The sequence below is a fragment of the Equus quagga genome, chromosome 3, assembly GCF_021613505.1.
Source record: "Equus quagga isolate Etosha38 chromosome 3, UCLA_HA_Equagga_1.0, whole genome shotgun sequence".
Lineage (NCBI taxonomy): Eukaryota > Metazoa > Chordata > Mammalia > Perissodactyla > Equidae > Equus > Equus quagga.
Genome location: NC_060269.1, coordinates 154,448,585 through 154,468,128, shown reverse-complemented (window position 1 = coordinate 154,468,128; position 19,544 = coordinate 154,448,585). Strand labels below are relative to the sequence as shown.

The 19,544-nt window shown below is 63.5% G+C and overlaps 1 protein-coding gene across 10 annotated transcripts; it reads left to right on the top strand.

Moving 5' to 3' along the window:
• The first annotated feature begins 339 nt into the window (after positions 1-339).
• On the top strand, positions 340-16,648 carry FGFR3 (fibroblast growth factor receptor 3). Of its 10 annotated transcripts, none has more exons than XM_046656596.1 (17): positions 340-595; positions 6,129-6,392; positions 6,711-6,764; positions 8,785-8,957; positions 9,050-9,173; positions 9,246-9,436; positions 10,448-10,598; positions 11,890-12,086; positions 12,452-12,597; positions 13,031-13,152; positions 13,230-13,340; positions 13,450-13,640; positions 13,830-13,952; positions 14,033-14,103; positions 14,315-14,452; positions 14,660-14,765; positions 14,858-16,648. In XM_046656596.1, exons 1-17 carry the CDS (start codon positions 487-489, stop codon positions 15,002-15,004), a joined length of 2,418 nt encoding a protein of 805 aa, XP_046512552.1. In that variant the 5' UTR covers positions 340-486; the 3' UTR covers positions 15,005-16,648. The 10 variants fall into 10 exon arrangements, with proteins under 10 accessions (XP_046512552.1, XP_046512554.1, XP_046512556.1 ...); XM_046656598.1 differs by having other exon boundaries at positions 342-595; positions 8,788-8,957; XM_046656600.1 differs by lacking the exon at positions 10,448-10,598 and adding an exon at positions 11,248-11,392 and having other exon boundaries at positions 342-595.
• The last annotated feature ends 2,896 nt before the right edge of the window (positions 16,649-19,544 follow it).

Sequence of the window (19,544 nt, the reverse complement as noted above, 5' to 3'; positions counted from 1 at the left end):
GCCAGGTCGGTACGCGGGGGTCGGGCGGGCGCGGAGGGGTCCAGGCGGGCGCGCGGCGGGGCCGGAGCGCGCGGGGGGCTGGATCCCTAGCGGTCTCTGCGGCGGGGCCCGGCCGGGGCGCAGGCTTCCCGCTCTGGAAAGTTTGCCGCCGCCGCCGCCGCCCTGGGAGGGCTCTGCAGCAGCCAGGGAGGGAAGGGGGAGGGAGGGAGGGACCGCGGCGGGGAGGAGGCGGCCGGCGCCAGGCGGCCCGGGAGCCCAGGGCGGCGGCGGCGGGCGGGGCGGCCGGGGGTCGGAGGGGCCGGGGCGCCGGAGCCGGGCCACCGCCGCTTCCGCCCCTGAGCGCCCGGCCCGCCTGGGTAACGAGCTGCCTGCCTTCTCTCGCAGACTCCAGAGCGGCGCCCTCCTCCCGCCGGTGCCAGAACCGGGCCATGGGGGGCAGCATGCCCGCGCGCGCCGCCTGAGGACGCCGTAACCCACGCGCCCGCGATGGGCGCCCCGGCTTGCGCCCTCGCGCTCTGCGTGACTGTGGCGGTCGTGACCGGCGCCAGCTCGGGACCCCCGGGCATGGAGCAGCGCGTCATGCGGAGAGCGGCAGGTAAGGAAGGACTCGACGGGTACGCAGAGGAGCCTGCGGCTCCGCTGGCGGAGGCGTCGGGGCCCAGGAACAGGCGCCTGGGTGACTGGGGGGCTCCAGATCTGAGTGGGCCCGAGGGCGCGCCCTGGGCTGGTACCGCAGGAGCAGTATCTGGGTTTCTGCCGCCCTCCCTCCCTGGGGATCGCGGCCAGAGCTGGCGCGGCAGTTTGTGGGGCACCTGGAGCCGCAGGGCTACCACCCAAGTGCTAGGCTGCAGCGGGGAGCTGCGCGCGGCGGCGGTGTCCGCAGCCCCCGCCCCCGCAGTTCCCCAGTGGGGCGCAGCGTGCCCTTAGGCGCCGTCCGGAGGGCGCGAGGCTGCATCTCCACGATTCCCATTGTTGCCCGGCTGGTTCTGCTCTGACGGAAAGTTCCTATTGTTGGTGCCGCTGCCCCAACCCCTCTTTGGGCCCCAGTTGATGGCCAGCTTCGGCCAAAGCTTGATGCCGGACTTTGGAGGGAGGTATGAGAGTGCGTCAGCGCGCGGCCCGGCCGCTGACCCCCAGTGGCCTGCGTGACGAGGTGACATCTTACAGTGCCTCGGTTCCCCCACCCTGCTCTCACGCCCTGTGGATGAAGGTGTCTGCTCCCCGGGGGTGCGCGCCGAACGCCAGCGGGGCGCCGGGAGGTGAGAGGGCGGATCTTCGAGGGGGCGTGGAGCCGCGGATCTTAGCTGGCGGTCAGGGTCCGGCGGGACGTGGACGGTCTAGCAGAGGGCCGGCAGAGCGAGGGCAGGGGAGAGGCGCGAGGGTGTCTTTGCTCTGGGCCCCGCCCCGCACACGCGCCGCGGCCCTCGAGGTGCGGCGCGCGCGGCCCCCCGCCGGGTCCGGCCGAGTGCTCCGGCGCCGCCGCCCGTCACTCGGACTTCCAGGCTCCCGGCTGTTGGGCAGAGATGGGCGTCCTTGGCCCCTGGGGACAGCCAGCCCCGGGGCCCTGGGAGGCCTGGCGCGGGCGAGGGGGCTGCGCGCACCCCTAGCCCCGGCCCGGCGGCCGCGCCGAGGGAGGCCTTCGCCTGGTGAGCGCACGCCCCACCCGGGCGAGACCCGAACAGCCGCTCCTTTGTACCTCGGCGCGGCCACAGACCGAGCATTGATGGCGGCCGCCGCAGCAGCCTCGCGGGGAGGTGTGAGTTGAGCGGCTGCGGGCGCGCAGTGCCAGCGAGGCGGCGGCCACGGGCAGGACGCAGGCAGATGGCGGCCCGCCCCTCCCCGCGCCCCCGCGCCCCTTTCTCCGGCGGCTGCTGCAGCCTCCCGGAACAATGTCATTTTTTTATGAATGAAAGTGGGCCCGGCGCTTGAATGTGCGTGTCATTCAGCGGCGTGACAGAGGCCGTCGCGAGGTCAGCGCGCGCTTTTAGCGCCTGCTCGGGAGGCCCCCGCTTCCAGGAGTGCCGAATAGGCTGCCGCGGGGGGAGCCCCGCATTAGCATTCGCATTCAGATGAAGATATTACTCCCTACGGCCCGGGAATGTCAACTAGCCCCGGGGGAGGGGGCAGTGAGCGGGGCTCAGACTCTCTCCTGGACCCCCTGTGGCGCACGGGGCGGAGGCAGTGGCTCCCTCCATCCCCGGCTCCGGGACCTGACAGAGCCTGAGAGGCCGGGTCCTGGGGCGCAAAGCCTGTGGTGCCCCACCAGATACAGGCCTGGGGCAGAGCTGCTGGAGGACCCCAGGGTAGGGGGTAGGAGGCGCAGGGCCTTCTCCCTCGGCCAGAACTGGCCCCCGCCCCCTCCCCAGCCGCCTCTGCAGTAGAGCTGGTGAAACAGGTAGTGAGTTGATAGGTCAATAAACTTAATCCGGTTCCTTAAGGAGAGGGGCCAGGCAGTAAAAATACAAAGGCCTCGTGAAATTTACAGAGGTCCCGGCTGGCACTTTCCCGGGGAACATAAATTATGGAACTGGAGCTGGCTGGGGTCAAGGACTGCCTTGGCCACCCCAGGCCCCACCAGGGCAGCCTCCCTCTCCACGCGGGGCTGTGTTCTTGGGCAGGGGAGGTTGATGGGGGCCACTCTGCCTGCAGTCTGACCTCACCCAGCCAGGAGGGGTCTCTGGGGTTTGCAGGGCATTTCCCAGGAAGGTGCTGGCTGCAACTTTCCCCACCCCCCCTCCTCATCTGGGTGGACTTTGAGCCCCACGGGCCTCTGGGTGGTTCATTAACCTGGGCTGAGCCCAAGGCTGGACTTCTGGCCTCTGAGCCCCTGCGCTGAGCCAGCGAGTGCCCCCACCCCCCAGGGCCTCAGATCCCACATGGGGGGCCCAATCTGGGGCCTGGTGCACCCTATTTACAGCTGAACCCAGAGAGTAGTGAGAGTCTCCTTGGGGAAGTGGGACCAGAGTCTGCCCAGGCACGGGTTTTGGGTGCGTTTTAGGGGGCAGTGGGGCAAGCCTGAGTGATTTACAAGTGAATGAGCTGTGAGTGGAGGAGGGGGGCCTCCCTGACCCCAGGCCCTGCTTGGGGGCTCTGAGTGTCCTCCTCAAGCCTCAGTTTCCTTACCTGTCTGAGAGGATGGATAATGGACCGGTTTTGGGGAGGATTAGGCTGGGTAATCCTGGAGGCCCTCATTAGCCTGCCCGGCCTCCGGATCCCCCCCTTTTTTTTTCTAACTTTGTTATGGAATTTTTCAGAATGTTTCCAGGTGGGGAGGTGGGAAGACTAGACCTTCACCCATGACTTCAGGGTCCCTTTGGGGTGCCCCTCCTCTGTTGGGCTATTTTTGAAACATGTACCTAGCATCAGGGCCCCTGGTCGGGAGAGTAGTGGAGAGGTGCTCCCACACCCAGAACCAGATGCTTTGTTCCTCGTCTCACCCAAAAACCCTGGATCCCTCAGGGTGGCTGGCTCCAGCGAGTTCCTTTGAGTTGGGGCTGAATTTGATGCCTGTTCTCTGGGGTCACCCCTACAGCCCTTCTGATGAGTGCTGCCCAACCCCTGTGCACCCCCATTGCACTGGGGGGACCTTACCTGTAGGAATCCCAAACCGGAACGAGTTTCCCCTGGAGGGGATGCAGCCCTCCTGAGCAGGCTGGCCCTGGCCGTGGCCTGGTGGACGTCAGTCCTGGGCAGTAGACCCTGGCAGGGAGTGTCATGTCCCCGTCCTTTCACATGCTCCAGTGCCTTAACTGTGGTGGTCTCCCTGGCCCGCCTGGCAGGATTTTTACCCTGCTCCACAGTGGAGGAAACTGAGGCACAGGCCAGTGAGTGGAGGGTCAGGAGAACTCTGTGACTGGGAGATGTGCCCACAGGCCCAGCTCGGCTCCTCCAGGACATAGCATTCCTTGGGCCGTGTGGACGGGCTGCTCTTGGCATGCGGTCCCTGATGGAGCTCAGTTCCATGTGGGGTGGGAGCACAGGCCGAGGCAGACATTCTGCCTGTGCTCACCCCGCTGTGGCACGCGGGCCCCCTCATGGCACGATGTCTGTGGGCCCTGTGCCTGTGTGGGTGGGCCCCCCTTTTGTTGATCAAGAAAGACCCCTTCCTGGGCCCACTTTAGGGGCGGGTACCAAGGGGCCCACTCTGCAGGTAGAGCTAGACCCTGGCCTCTTAGTCCCCCGTGCCTGTCATCACAGGCCCTGACCATCATGAGATGTTCCTCTGCCTGAGGCCACCCACTCAGATGCTGCTGGGTCCCCCCGGGTCCCCCTGGATCAGGGTGGGTCTGGTGGATTAGACCTGCAGGTGGTGGAGACTGCTGCCAATCTCTTCCCTGGTCCAGGGTTCCCTGGCCTTTGCAGGCACCTGGTGGCGAGGGTGGTGGGCAGGTCAGGGGTCGGCCCTCGGTTGAGTGCAGGGCCCTACCCGCTACCACCGCCGGCAGAGGGCTGGCCTGCAGGCTGCTCTGTGTCCCCCGTCCCTTGCTGGACCAGGCTGAAGTGAATACTTGTGCGGATGTCTTGATCTGTCTCGCTGCCCAGACCAAACCGGAACCAACCGCTGTTGCCCTTGGGCTGGGGCCTGGGGCTGAGGCCGCCATGACCAGCCTGTTCTCAGCCTTCTGGGGGGCCTCAGTAGGCTTGCGGCACTGGGTGGTCCCCACAGGACACGGTGGCCAGGACTGGGGGTCTGGAGGTCAGGCCAGGAGCCTCTGGGGATGCAGACGCTGTGGACACTTTGCTGACCCTTCTGGTGGGCATGGGGTTTGTGGGGCCACCTGAGGTGGGTGGGCAGAATTAGGCCTGTCCAGGGAGCCAGGGGCTGGTGTGGCCAGAGTGGGCAGCTGGGCCCTCGAATCTAGGCCGCGCGTCAGCAGAATGACAAGTAATGGAGCCACCGACCCAGCTGGGTCTGGGGAAGGAGGCCTGCGCGGCAGGACCACCCACCCCTGTCCTGGGCCCCAAGCCCAGGCTGCCCGCCTGCTCCGGGCATTGTCTGACCCTGGCAGGAAGGCCTCGGGGGAGGGTCAGCCCCGCCAGTGCTGTGTCCTTGGGTGTCAGGCCTTTTTGGCCCCTTGGGATCCGGGCAGCCCCTGGGCAGGGGGGCATCACCCTTGGCAAGGACCCTCCACCTCAACTTCTCAGCCCCTGCAGGGCAGGGTGGGTTGGGGCTCCTCAGCCTGGCTCTAAGGGCTCCCTCTCTGATCCGCTCGCCGGCCGAGTCTGGACGTCTTCCTCCCTCTAGCCTGTGTCCTCATCTGTAAAATGGGAGTCCCAGGCCCCCTCACCCTACTGGGCTGTGAGGCCCCGCTGGCCAGACCTGGTATTCTATCTGTTTGTGTTTCTGATCTCTTTCTTAGTGTGTGTTTCTTCTGACTTACTGCTGAGATGTAGTTCACACACAAGACACTCCCGTCTGAGTCCAGGGACAGGGTGTTCCACGCCCCGTGAGCCCCCAGCCCGGGCTGGCCTGGCCTGTGTCGGCTTTGGGGAACCAGCCTGCAGCGAGTGCTGTTCTGGGAGGTTCTGCCAGTGCTGCCTGCCGCAGCAGCTTCCTTCTTGTGTGGGGAATGTCTGTTCTCTGGTCCTGAACTGCTTTGGAAGCCAAGACGAGGGACGGGGGTGTGCCAAGTGGGACCCCCTTCTGGGGTACGTCATCGCCGCCACTGAGGCTCTGCTGTGGCAGCGGGTCTGCAAAGTATAGCCCACCCATGAGCTCAGAGTGGATTTTGCGTTTCTAAATGGTTGAAAAAATCAAAGGAAGAATAATGTTTTGTGACACTGAAATTTGGGTTTTCTGTGTCCACATGTGAAGTTTTGTTGGGGCACAGCCACACATGTTGATTTATGTCTTGTGTACGTAAGCACCACAATGCAGAGTTGTTCTAGGGACAGAGACCTGTTGGCCCCCAGCCCTTTGCGGGACAGCTTACAGGTCCGCAGGCTCTGCGGGCAGCTCCCTCCCTCATTTGGGGTCACCTTGGCCTCTACCCAGCCCCCTGGGCCCCTGCTGCAGCCTGTGCTGGCACGTCTGTAAAGGGGGATGCCGTGGGGCCTCCTGGGGGGTCGAGCACCCAGTGTTTCTGGTTCGGGGGCACTTGCCTCATGGTCACCCGTCTCCCCCACAGAGGGACCTGAATCTGGCCAGCAGGAGCAGTTGGTCTTTGGCAGTGGGGACACTGTGGAGCTGAGCTGCCACTTGCCTGCGGGTGGTCCCATGGGACCCACCGTCTGGGTCAAGGATGGTGTGGGGCTGATGCCATCGGACCGCATCCTGGTGGGGCCTCAGCGGCTGCAGGTGCTAAATGCCTCCCATGAGGACGCCGGGGCCTACAGCTGCCAGCAGCGGCTCACCCAGCATGTCCTGTGCCACTTCAGCGTGCGCGTGACAGGTGAGCGCCTGCCAGGGCCCACTAAGCTCCTTGTGTGGCTGGGCGCCTTGGGGCAGCATGGTTGCTGCACACCACCCCGAGTGTCTTGGTGGTCATTGGTAGAGTGGAGGGCACAGCCCAGGAGGTGCTTTCTGAGCGAGGGGATTCCAGCCCCACCTGTGAGGGGCACGTGGGGCCCTCCTGGGCAGGCCAGAGACAGACCCGGGAGGAGAGGACACTGCCTCGCAGTTGAGAACTGCAGGCACCTGGAAGTGGGCACCAGCTCTGCCTGTCACCGGGCCAGCTCCTCCTCCATGTTCCCTCTCGCCTGCACTGCAGATGCTCCGTCCTCGGGAGATGACGAAGATGGGGAGGACGAGGCCGAAGACACAGGTGAGATCAGGTTCCAGACACACAGGGCTGGCTGGGGTTGACGATCTGTCTTCCCAGCCAGTGGGTCTGCTTCCCGCATACCTCCCCAGGTCTGGGGCCTCCTGCTCATCGGGCAAGTGAGAGACTGAGGCCAAGGGACACCTCCCTGTGGCCCAGTGAGTGTGGGATCCCCTCAGTGTGAGGTGGGGGTGGATACGCGGCCCTCAGCTCTGGGTGGCAAGCTGGTGGGGGAGGGAGACGCCATCTGCAGACGAGGAGGAGACTGAAGTGTGGGGCTCCAGGGTGGCGAGGAGGCCAGTGTAGCCAGGGCTGGAGGAGGGAAGCCTGTGAGTGAGGTGGTCCATCCAGGCGTGGGTACACCAGGGCAGGGGGGCTCAGGAGTCTGCAATGGGGCCAGTGGACTGCGGGGTTAGGGGCAGTCAGAGGCAACCGAGACAGTCCAGGTAGAGAGGGAGGTGGCTGTGGGCCACCAGGGACACCAGGTTTGGCCATAGTTACTGTAAAGGGAGTGCCAACAGCGTGTTCCGGTGACAGGCTTTGAGTGTGAGAGCAGTTGAGGTGACAGCACCCAGGTATTTTGGCCTGGAAAGCTGGCAGGTGGACTTTGCCCAGCTGTGGAGGTGGAGGGGCCAGTTAGGGAAGAGGTTTTGGAGGAGCCGAGTTTGAAATGCCAAGATAAGCAGTCTGTGTGGACAGAGCCTGGGGGTGCTGTGGGGTCTAGTGGGCAAGGAGGTGAGGAATCAGCCAGGGAGGTGGAGCTGGGAGGAAAGCTGGGAGAGGAGGGGTCCTGGGAGAGGCTCTAGGGGCTCGTGTGAGCGCCCCACCTCTGGGGTGGGCTCTAGGACCCACTGAGGCAAGAAAGGCTCCCACCTAAGGAGCTGTTGGGTTTCTCCTCTTTTCCCTTTTCCCTTTGGCTGCCAGGAAGTTTAGAGCCAAACTCCTGCCCGGCTGCCCCCATCCGCCGCCCCCTCTCACCACCAGGCGCTCTTGGTGCCCCAGCCACCCTGGCCATCCCAGACAGGTGTTTGATGTTTCTTCCCTTGTGGGCTCAAGGACACTGAGGGTCCCTGGCAGGGCTGCCTTCCAGAAGGCCTGGTCTGCAGTGCTGAGTCATCGTGGTCTCCCAGGCTCGGGGTATAGCCCCTGCCACAGCCTGCTAGGCTCTCGGGGTTGCCTTGGGGCCTCTGCCCCCCAGCGTTCAGAACCCTAGGAGGCACCTCTTCCCAGCGTTTGTCCACACTGCTCCCCCCAGGCCTCAGTGCCCTCGTCTGTGAGATGGCTTCTGTACGGCGAGGGGGCTGCCTCCCTCCCTGTTCCGGGCCTCTGCTGCCTCCCTCCTGGGATACGCAGCCCCCACCCCAGCCTCAAAGAAGGAGAAAAACCAGTTGGACTGTGAGGGCGAGTGTGAGGACAGTCCTAGAAACCAGATGAGAGGGAACTGCCACGTCACCTGTCCCCACGTGCTGCCTGTCAGGCCTTGGAGCACTGCAGAGGGTGGCTGGGGTCCTGTAGTTCTGGTGGGCGCCCGGCTGCCTCCAAGGCTCCTGGTTCTGTAGGTGGCTGGGCCTTGCCTCCTGGTTAACTGCTTGTCCATCCAGCTGGGCTTCGTGACCTGGGCTGACCTAGTCCCTCTGCCAGCTGGGTCTTCCCCTTGGTGGGCCTGCCCCAAGTGTGCCTCCCTGTGTGGGTGAGTGCTCCCGTGAGAGACATCCTGTGTCCTAAAGGCCCCTGTGCCAGGGTGTGGTGCCCTTGACCCTCTCGGCTGGAGTGTGTTTGGGAGAAGCAGACAGGGAGGGGAGGAGACATGTGATCTGGCTTTGAGAGTGCCAGGTGGTAGTGTCAAGGCTACTGGAAACCTTCTCCAGCCCAGGCAGGGGTCCTTGAAAGGGCAATCAATACTCCCTACTCAGGAGGGGAGACTGAGGCCGGCGGGGTGGGCAGTGGGATAGCTTTTGAAGCTTAAGTCAGGTAGGCCTTTCCTCCCCACCCTGGTTGTGGCATTCACGTGTTTCTCCGCCAGCAGGGGCCCCTTACTGGACGCGGCCAGAGCGGATGGACAAGAAGCTGCTGGCTGTGCCAGCTGCCAACACTGTTCGCTTCCGCTGTCCGGCTGCTGGCAACCCCACTCCGTCCATCTCCTGGCTGAAGAATGGCAAGGAGTTCCGTGGCGAGCATCGCATTGGGGGCATCAAGGTGGGCCTGGCTGTGGGTGGTGCCAGGGCCTCTGGGTGCCGGCTGGTGGAGGCTGCAGCCTGCTGTCCACTCACCCGGGTGTCCACCTGCAGCTGCGGCACCAGCAGTGGAGCCTGGTCATGGAGAGTGTGGTGCCCTCTGACCGCGGCAACTACACGTGTGTTGTGGAGAACAAGTTTGGCAGCATCCAGCAGACATACACTCTGGACGTGCTGGGTGAGGACCAGTGCTGGTGGGTGTGGGTGGGTGCATGCCAGGGCAGCCCCTAAGCCCCTGTCTGCCCCGCAGAGCGCTCCCCGCACCGGCCCATCCTGCAGGCGGGGCTGCCAGCCAACCAGACGGCAGTGCTGGGCAGTGACGTGGAGTTCCACTGCAAGGTGTACAGTGATGCGCAGCCCCACATCCAGTGGCTGAAGCACGTGGAGGTGAACGGCAGCAAAGTGGGACCCGATGGCACACCCTACGTCACCGTGCTCAAGGTGGGCACTGCCGCCGGCTGTGCACTCATGAGCTGTCGGGCCTGGCTCTGCTGGGCCCCCTTGGCCGGGGACTTGGGAGGGCGTCCCAGGCAGGAGGCCCGTTGGGTTAAAAGGGTGGTGGTTGGGGATCAGGCTTTGGACCTGCACGGGGTGGGGGGGCGAGTCAGGGCGGTTGGGCTTGGCCCTGCACGGGAACGGGGTTGGCTTGGGAGGCCCTGCTTTGGGCCACAGGCAGGACACAACCCTGCAGTGAGTCCTCAGTTTCCCTGTCTGCTCTTAGGGTCAGCCTCAGTCCTGGAGGCAGGCCTGCACATGGCCCCAGGGGTGGGCTCCAGCTCAAGGGCCCAGGGCAGGCAAGTGGCAGCTGAACCCTCCCAGCATGCCCTGGGCCTAAGAGGCCCGGCTTAGCCCGCCTGGGCGTTGTCAGTGTGTGCAGAGCGTGGCTGCCACCCCGCCTGCTTCCCTCCCTTGGCCCTCGGGGCAGGACAGCCTCAGCTTTGTTCCCACGGCCCCAGGGGTGGGGGGCCACCCGAGTCGGGATGGTTGCAACACTCGCAGCCCAAAGAGAAACATCTGTTTAGAGAAAAGATGGGCTGATGGGGGCAGGGAGCAGGCGCTCGGGCGGGGAGTGGGAGTCTGGACCCGACTTGGAGAGGCTGCTGTGGGCCCCGTTGGGGTGGGCAGGCTGAGCACCAGCCAGGGAGGACCTCTCTGAGGGGTGCCTGCCAGGGCTACCCTCTGGGCTGTGGGGGGCGGACGTGGAGAAGGCGTCTCCTCTGAAACCACAGCCCACTGCCGTGGCATGCCTCCATGCCTCCTCCAAGCAGCCTTCCCGGCTGTCATGACCTAGCTCCCCATCCATTCCTTGGGGGTCTCCTGCTTCTTGCCTCCAAGCCTCGGGATTGGGGGTCGCCCTTGTGTGAGGTCTGGACTGGGGCCGCTCCTGCACGGCCGCTCGTGCCTGGCTGGGCTGCCGTGGGCGCGCCTGAGCCGGGTCTCTTGTCCCCGCAGTCCTGGATCAGTGAGAGTGTGGAGGCCGACGCGCGCCTCCGCCTGGCCAATGTGTCTGCGCGCGACGGGGGCGAGTACCTCTGTCGAGCCTCCAATTTCATAGGCGTGGCTGAGAAGGCCTTTTGGCTGCGTGTTCACGGGCCCCAAGCAGGTAACAACTCTGTCCCACGCCCGCCTGGCACGCCGAGCTCCAGCTCCGACGCCCTGGCCATGCGCCCGTCTGCACGCCCCTGTCCTGCTCGCTCCCTACCCCCCGGCTCACACTCCAGACGTGGCTGCCTCTGCAACGCTGGCGCCTCTGGCCTCCGCTGAGACTGCTTGCTTCAACTCCTGCGGCCTGTGCTGACCCTGCTTGCACCCCCACGTGTGCCCCCTGAAGGCCCTCAGCCCCTACGGGGGCTGCACCCCTCTGTCTGTGAGCATCTGCCTTCACTTTCTCTGGCCTCTGGCTCTGCTGCCTGCTCACTTCCTGTTGGTCGGTCTGTGTGTCTGTCCATCTGCCCACCCGCCTGCACCCCCTCCCTGTATTCAAGCTAACCCCGCATGCTGTGTTTGCGCGGCACGCTGCTGGCCACATGCCTGGCGCTCACCTGGGACAGAGGACTCTCCGGTGGAGGGACTGGCTTCGGGCTCGGTGTGGACGCACGAGGCGGAGGACCCTCGGCGCCGTGGCCGTGGCCGTGGCGGTGGTGGCGGCGTTTTCCTTGCAGCCTGGCTGGATCGTCGCCGTGTGGACTCTGGCTGTGGTGCCCGTGGGAGGTGCTGGCGCTCGCCTATCGCGCTCTGTTCTCTCTTTGTAGACGGCGGGCGCTAACACCACCGACAAGGAGCTAGAGGTTCTGTCCTTACGCAATGTCACCTTTGAGGACGCGGGGGAGTACACGTGCCTGGCAGGCAATTCTATCGGGTTTTCCCATCACTCTGCGTGGCTGGTGGTGCTGCCAGGTACTGGCTCCTGCTGCTGCTTGCTCTGCACCTGTCTTCTCAGGGCTGCTGGCTTGGGACACACCAAAGCCGCCAGGGAAAGGCAGGGGACCCTGCGGCTCATGGCTGCCCTGCTCCACGGAGCCCTCGCACCAGGCCCTCTGCCTGGTATGGGAACAGAGTGGACGCGACCTTGTCTTGGCCGAGAGGGGCATCCCTCGACCCCTTGCTCTCAGCCAGGTCCCCAGTAGCCTATGCGGCGGCTTTGGCATCTCCCTGGGTGGCGGGTGTGGGTGCTGCTGTCTCCGCTGGGCTCCTTCTCTCGTGGGTCTGCCCCTCCTGGCTCAGGCGTTTCTGACCGCAATATCCTCAATGAGTGCGGCATTGAGGCCTCGCAGCCCCACCAGTGGGGCTCAGCCCCCTTTCCCACCCCCACTGTGCCTGCGGCTCCAGCCTGGGGCGGCCTGTGGGGGCTCTCGTGAGGCTGGGCCAGGCCCCCAACGCCCGTGTCTTTGCAGCCGAGGAGGAGCTGGTGGAGGCTGGTGAGGCCGGCAGCGTGTATGCAGGTGTCCTCAGCTACGGGGTGGGCTTCCTCCTCTTCATTCTGGTGGTGGCCGCCGTGACGCTCTGCCGCCTGCGCAGCCCCCCCAAGAAAGGCCTGGGCTCGCCCACCGTGCACAAGGTCTCCCGCTTCCCGCTCAAGCGACAGGTAACAGAAAGTAGATACCAGGTTCCGAGCCACCCGTCTGCCCACCCCGGGCCTCCCAGACCCCCCCGTGACCCACTCTTCTGGGTTCCTGAGCTCAGGGACACCCTGTGGTGTCCAAGGCCTAGAGCCTGCCCCGGGACACGTTTCTGCAGTGGGCAGACCAACCTCTCCCATGTCTTCATGGTCACCACATGGAGCCTGGGTTACTTTGGAGCACAAAACATTTAAAAAGTCTTTAGTTGGCCCTGTGAGAAAATCAGACACCCCCTCCCAGGCAGGCCCAGCACAGCCATGGCCTTGCTGTCCTTGGGGGACCCCCGCAAGCTTCGTGCAGCCCTGTGGCACCAACCTTCCCTTGCCGACCCAAGCAGGTGTCCTTGGAGTCCAACTCGTCCATGAACTCGAACACGCCCCTGGTGCGGATCGCCCGGCTGTCCTCGGGGGAGGGCCCCGTGCTGGCCAATGTCTCTGAGCTCGAGCTGCCCGCCGACCCCAAGTGGGAGCTGTCCCGGGCCCGGTCAGTGGTGGCACTGGGATGGTGTGTGCTGAGGTCTGGGCCGCATAGGGGTTAGGGTTTCCATGGTTGGGGAGAGGGGCCACCACTCAGTGATCTGATTCAATTCAGATCAGAGTCAGGTAGGAATCAAGGCCATTGGCGGTGTGGCAACTGTTGGATGTGCTGCTGGGGCCTGGTGGAGGAGGCTGGCCTGGGGACAGATGCTCCTCAGGTGGAGGTACTGGGTGAGGACCCACCCGTACAAAGTGCTGTGTCTAGAGGACACGGCACAGGGCAAGGGGCCAGAGGAGCAGTGTCCTTCGTCCTCATGAGCAGGCTTATAGGGGCAAGTGTGGGAGGGCTTCCTGGAAGTGATGGCACTGGGTCTCAAAGGCTGCCTGGGACAAGGCTGCGAGCGGGTGGGAGTGCTCATTGTCTCTGCTTCTGCCACCAGGCTGACCCTGGGCAAGCCTCTCGGGGAGGGCTGCTTTGGCCAGGTGGTCATGGCAGAGGCCATTGGCATTGACAAGGACCGGGCTGCCAAGCCCGTCACCGTGGCTGTGAAGATGCTGAAAGGTGAGGGAGGAGTGTGGCAGGGGGAGCCTGTGCCAGGCTGGGGCAGTGCCACCTGACACACCCTCGTCCCCATGCAGACGATGCCACAGACAAAGACCTGTCGGACCTGGTGTCCGAGATGGAGATGATGAAGATGATCGGCAAGCACAAGAACATCATCAACCTGCTGGGGGCCTGCACACAGGGCGGTAGGCGCCACGGGTGGGCGGGCCTCAGGACCGGAGGGCGGGTGGCCCCTTCTGGGCCGAGGCGTCCCTCTGAGCCAAGGCGTCCCCTCTGAGGCGCCTTTGCTTGCAGGGCCCCTGTACGTGCTGGTGGAGTATGCGGCCAAGGGCAACCTGAGGGAGTACCTGCGGGCGAGGAGGCCCCCGGGCATGGACTACTCCTTTGACACTTGCAAGCTGCCGGAGGAGCAGCTCACCTTCAAGGACCTGGTGTCTTGCGCCTACCAGGTGGCCCGGGGCATGGAGTACCTGGCCTCACAGAAGGTGAGAGGGCTGGGGAGGAGGGGACAGCTCGCCGCCCATCACAGGCCACAGCAGGGATCCCTTGGCCTGCCAGGGCTCTAGGGGGCACAGGCCAGGGCGGGCCCTGGAGTAGGGGGTCCAGGCAGGGCCATGTGAGGAGCAGGGGAGCAGCTGGCAGGGGTCAGCCTCAGGCCTGGTCCTGCCCCCCAGTGCATCCACAGGGACCTGGCGGCCCGCAACGTGCTGGTGACTGAGGACAATGTGATGAAGATCGCGGACTTTGGCCTGGCCCGAGACGTGCACAACCTTGACTACTACAAAAAGACCACCAACGTGAGTCTGGCCTTAGGTTGGGGGTGAGGGGCGAGCTTGGGGGGCCTCCTGGCAGCCAACGTGCCCCTTCCTCCTCTCAGGGTCGGCTGCCTGTGAAGTGGATGGCACCCGAGGCCTTATTTGACCGAGTCTACACCCACCAGAGCGACGTGTATGTGGCCCCAGACCTGGGCTGGGGAGGGGAGCTGCGTGGAGCACAGGCTACTCCAAGGGAGGGGTCATGGGAGCTCCCGGGGGAGCCGGGACCCCAACAGGAGCCTGCACCTGGTCCATTCCCTTTGGGGTCCACGGGGTCTGTTCTGGGGCAGGTGGGCCCATGAGCTTCAGGGCAGGCTCATGGTGCGGTGCCCCCCACCCCACAGCTGGTCCTTTGGGGTCCTGCTCTGGGAGATCTTCACACTGGGGGGCTCGCCGTACCCTGGCATCCCAGTGGAGGAGCTCTTCAAGCTGCTGAAGGAAGGCCACCGCATGGACAAGCCGGCCAACTGCACACACGACCTGTGAGTGCACTATCGTGGCACCTGTCCACAGGGCAGGTCCCACCAGGGCCCCGAGCTCCCTGCTCCCAGTGCACCTCAGCCCCCCGGGCAGGGTAAGGGGCTCGTGGCCCCCAAAGCCATTCCTGAGGGAGAGGTGTGGACGCTGGCACAGGCTTGGTGCGGGTGGGCACTGGGCCAGGAGCCAGACCTGAGCGCTCTGTCCCCCAGGTACATGATCATGCGGGAGTGCTGGCACGCTGTGCCCTCCCAGAGGCCCACCTTCAAGCAGCTGGTGGAGGACCTGGACCGCATTCTCACTGTGACGTCCACCGACGTGAGTGCTGGCCCCCGCTCCACCTCGCTGTGGGATGGCCCACGGGGGGTGCCGCCTGAGCACAGCCCTGACGGCTGCCCGCCCGCCTGCAGGAGTACCTGGACCTGTCGGTGCCTTTCGAGCAGTACTCGCCGGGCAGCCAGGACACCCCCAGCTCCAGCTCCTCGGGGGACGACTCTGTGTTTGCCCACGACCTGCTGCCCCCAGCCCCACCCAGCAGCGGGGGCCCGCGGACATGAAGGGCCACAGGCCTGGGGGCTGAGCCCCCACCAATGTGAGAGCGGGCCCCCGCCCAGCATGCTGCTGCTGTTGGTGTGCCGCTGACCCCTGGGGCCCACGGGTCCAGGCCCGAGACCTGGGACGGATGGACGGATGGACGGACAACTTCACATCTGTGTGTGCGTGTGCTTGTATGTGAGAGTCTTGAAACCTCCCCCCCCTGCCCTGGTGCAGGGTTGCCCACCCTGCTGTACAGTGACCTCCTGGCCACCTGTGCAGGCAGCGCCAGGGGACTGAATGTAGAATGTAAAGGGGCTCCTCCCATGAGGCCCCTCAGGGCAGAGCTGGGCCCCTCCCAGGCGCCCTTGCCCTCCCAACTGCTGCCCCATAGGGTGTACCCGGGGGGGGGGGGGGGGGTCCTGCATCCAGGGTGGGCCTCCGCCCCTCCCAGTGCCCAAGCTGAGCCTCCGTGTGGCGCACCTCCTGCCCAAGTGGCACCTTGTGTCCGGGGGTGTGTTAGTGCACAGCCCCCCCTCCAGGCCTCCCCATTTCCCACCCTGCTCCTCAGAGACTGAAATTACGGGTACCTGAAGGCGGGAGCCTTTAACTTCTATCTGAAAGGTTTATTCCAGAAATGAGTGTACATTTATATAAATAGATACTGTGTGTATGATATACACATACATATATATATAAATATCTATATGGAAGAAGAAAGGCTGGTACAACTGAGGCACGGGACCCTGAGGGTGCAGGAGACAGGGGGTGGGTGCCCTGGTTGCGGGGAGGACCCCTGGGGAACTCACTGAGACCAACGCAAAAGCCAGCAGAGGATAGAGGGGCTTTTCCGGCACCACAGTTTTGTTTTAAAAATTGTACCTGGACCTGTATATTTGTAAAGCTATTTATGGACCCCCAGAACTCGCATCCCTACCCCATTCCTTCCCCGCTCGTAGTGTTTAGCCAGCCGTGTGGCAGAGGTTTGTTTTAACTTATTAACAGCCGAGAAGGTTTATCCTGAGAAAGTGTGGCGGCGCTGGGTGCGCCCAGCCCACACCCCGAGGCCAGAGCAGCAGCCCCCTCGCACCCTGAAGGGTCGTTAATAGTTTGAGGTGATTCCAGTGAAGATATTTTATTTCCTTTGGCCTTCTTTTGCAGGGGAATTAGATTTCTATGGGATTTTTCTTTAGGAGATTTATTTTTTTGGACTTCAAAGCCAGCTGGTATTTTCGTACAAGTTCTAATTGCCATGCGTTCAGGGCGGGGAGGCAGTTTCCAGTGGGGGCCAGTCCTGCATGCAGGTTCAGATGTTATTAGATGTTACAAGTTTATATATATCTATATATATAATTTATTGAGTTTTTACAAGATGTATTTGCTGTAGATTTAACACTTCTTACGCAATGCTTCTACACTTTTATAGCCTGGACTGCTACCTTTAAAGCTTGGGAGAGAAAGCTGAGAATTCATTTTTGTTACTTTTCATACTGTTAATGGCCCCCCTACCAAGTTCGGATGGCTGTCCTCTGCTTGTCAGCTGGCCGGCCAGGCAGTGGCTTGGGGCAGTCTCTGTTCTCAGGGCCCCCAGCCTTGTGGGGGCCAAAGGTGTTGGCCCAAACCAGGAGTGTGCTTTCCAAAAAATAAACAGGGACAACTGGCTCAGATCCCTGCTTCATGCTTTCTTGTCTCCTGCCCTTCTGGGACCCCAGGCAGCTCAGTGTCCTCACTGCCTGCCTGGGGCAGGTTCTCTCGTCTGCCCCTCCCCAGGACGAAGGGATCACAGCTGTTGCCAGGTGGCCCCCAGACTGGGACTGGCAGCTTGGGCCATGTGCGCTCCAAGGATTTCCTGCCCAGGTCTCTGGCTCAGATAGGATGAGTTCTGGGCAAAGCCAGGGTGAGGATGGGGGTGGTCCGATGTGTCCAGTTGCATGGGGGCCGAATGTTGGCAGGGCGGAATCTCAGGGTCACCAGTGGTCTTCATTGCCTCGGTCTGGCGCCCCCAAAGGCAGGGAATGCAGGCAGTGTGGTGTCCATGGGAGGGTGCAATGAGACCATCATGGGGGTGGGTGGTGCAAGGAGGTCTCTGGCTGCCCCCAGCTCACAGAGTCTGGGTGGGGTCATGTCCAGGCACTTGCAGCTGGTTCTGAGGCCTCACCCAACCCCCTGGCATCTGCCTATCCAGTTAGCTGGGGATGGGGAGGTTTCTAGGTGGGTCCCCTCACAGAGCTGCATGTAAGCAAAGTCCACCTGGTCCCCTGATTGAGCCAGACCAAGGGTCTACAATGCTGGCCACACTCTTGGTCCTGGCTGGCTGCCCTCCCCCGCCCAGGCCTGGCACCCTCCCTTGGATTCTGTCAGTGCCCCCTGTACTCCAACACTCCTGTAACTTGGCAGATGCTGCATGCTGATTCTTGGCTAGTTGGGGCAGTGAGGACCAAGTGACAGAATCTCGTCCCCTCTGCCCCCGAGTTCACAGCCTGAGGGAGTGAGGAAACAGGACAGGAGGACACAACAGGACACCTGCTGGAGAGCAGACGAAGCTGCTAGGGTCTTAGTTCCGAATAACTGGTGCCATCCAATACCTTAACCCCACTCCGGGAAGCTCTCCTGGCACTGTGCACCAAGCTCCCAATCCCCGACCCTCACCAGCCTGCTAGAGACCCCGTGTTTGTGTCCAGCGGGCTGGGGACACGCGGCGGCAGTGATGAGGACGGCGAGGGAGGCCAGCGAGGGCCTAGGCCTGGAGGGTGGCCGGCAAGGCCACAGCCTGGCGGGGAACCTGGCGCGGGAACAAGGAAGCAGTGCCCAGGCCGGGAAGGTGGAATGCAGGCGGAGGCGCCCTCTAGCGCCGGCCAGTTGCGTCCCCGCCGCAGCCCCCGTCCCTCTCCTGCCGGACCGGGCTGGACTCCCGGTGTGCGCTCGGGACTCCGAGGGGACTGGCAGCCGGGGGAGGGGCGGGCCCGGGCCAGCAGGTCGGGGCGCGACAGGCGGGAACGGGCAGCTCGGTACTCCGTGTCGCCTGCAGCCTCCCCGCCCTCACCTGCCTGTCCCCACCTCCTCCCGCAGCCCTGCCAGCCCTCTCTCGTCTTCTCTGAGCCCCAGAGCCGGTGGGGTCCGGCCAGGCCCGGGACGGGCCACAGAGGGTTCTTAGGGAGAAGGGCGCCGTGGAACCCCTGCCCGTCGTCGGAGTGTCCCGAGCCCCGCCTTCTCGGACATCCAGGCCCATCTGGCCATCTGCCTTCCCCTCGGGGCCTGGGTGGCTCACCTGTTTTGTGTGACTCCACATCCTTCCAGGCCTCCTGGCTGGCGGGGCCTCGGAATCTTGTTCCCAACCTGCCAACGGCCGCCTCCTACCCAGCTGGGCTGGACCCCAACCCTGCGCCCGCGTCCTCTTCCCCAGGCAGTGGTGCGAATACACTAATACCAGGTCTGGGTCCCAGGGTCTTCAGGGGGCACGTCAACACATGTAAAGATGTGTGCATCCAGCCAGAGTGGAACATCCCCAATCTCCCCCACCACAGTTGGCAGGTGTTTTATTTACTTTTGTGAGTAAGATTCGCCTTGAGCTAACAGTCTTCTACTTTCTATGTGGGATGCCTCCACAACATGGCTGATGAGTGGAGTAGGTCAGCACCCAGGATCCGAACCGGCCAACCCTGAGACACTGAAAGGGAGTGCACTGAACTTTAACCACTCGGCCACGGGGCGGCCCCTGGCAGATGTTTTAAATCAGGGTCCCATCAGGCTGTTTCTCTTTAGTGTCTAGTCTAGAACAGCCCCTGCCCATCCTCCCGCTGACTGTGGTTTTTGAGGGAGTCAGCCGTGTCCTGTGGGAGGCTCTGCCTTCCTTTCTGGACATGCTGGTGGCTCCTGTGGGGTCATCACTTTCCTGGCTGGGCGTCTGGGGCAGGAATGCTGCCGGAACTGGGGAGGAGGCTGGGAATGCCAGGGGCACATGGCCAGAGGCCCTCATAGCCAGCTCCCCATCCGGGGGTCACCCCACAACCCCCAGGCAGCCATTCCCCAGGGCCTGCAGTGCAGGGTGGGTGGATTCTAGTGTTTCTTCTGGTCCATCAGCTGGAGTTCTCCCTAAAGAGCTTCCTGGGATGGACTTTCTTTCCTCCTGAGAAGACAGGGTAGTATCAAATTTTCCTTTTAATTACCTATTTTCACAGTAAGAAACTGGTGTAATCATTCCCATCAACAGGGGCAGACAAAACTTTGAGTATCACCATGGATGTGTGGATTTTTGTTTACAATCAATTCTCTCCGCACAGTTTTTGATATTCATTTTGTCCTCCCTTTGGCCGGGGGTGTCCCTTCAGGCTGCTGTGTCCCCTGGACGGTAGCTCCACCTCCACATGCAATCCCTTCCTTCACCCTCAGTCAGAGCCCTGGTGCCTTTACATGGCCTTCGGAACTGTGGAAGCAAGAAACATGCTGTAGCCCAAGCCTCGTGTCCTGGGGCATCCTCTGCAGTCCAGCTCAGGCCTCTTGCTGCCTGCAGGTCCACATGGACCCTGTTCCTGGCCACATACTCCCACAGCCTCGCTGGAGGAG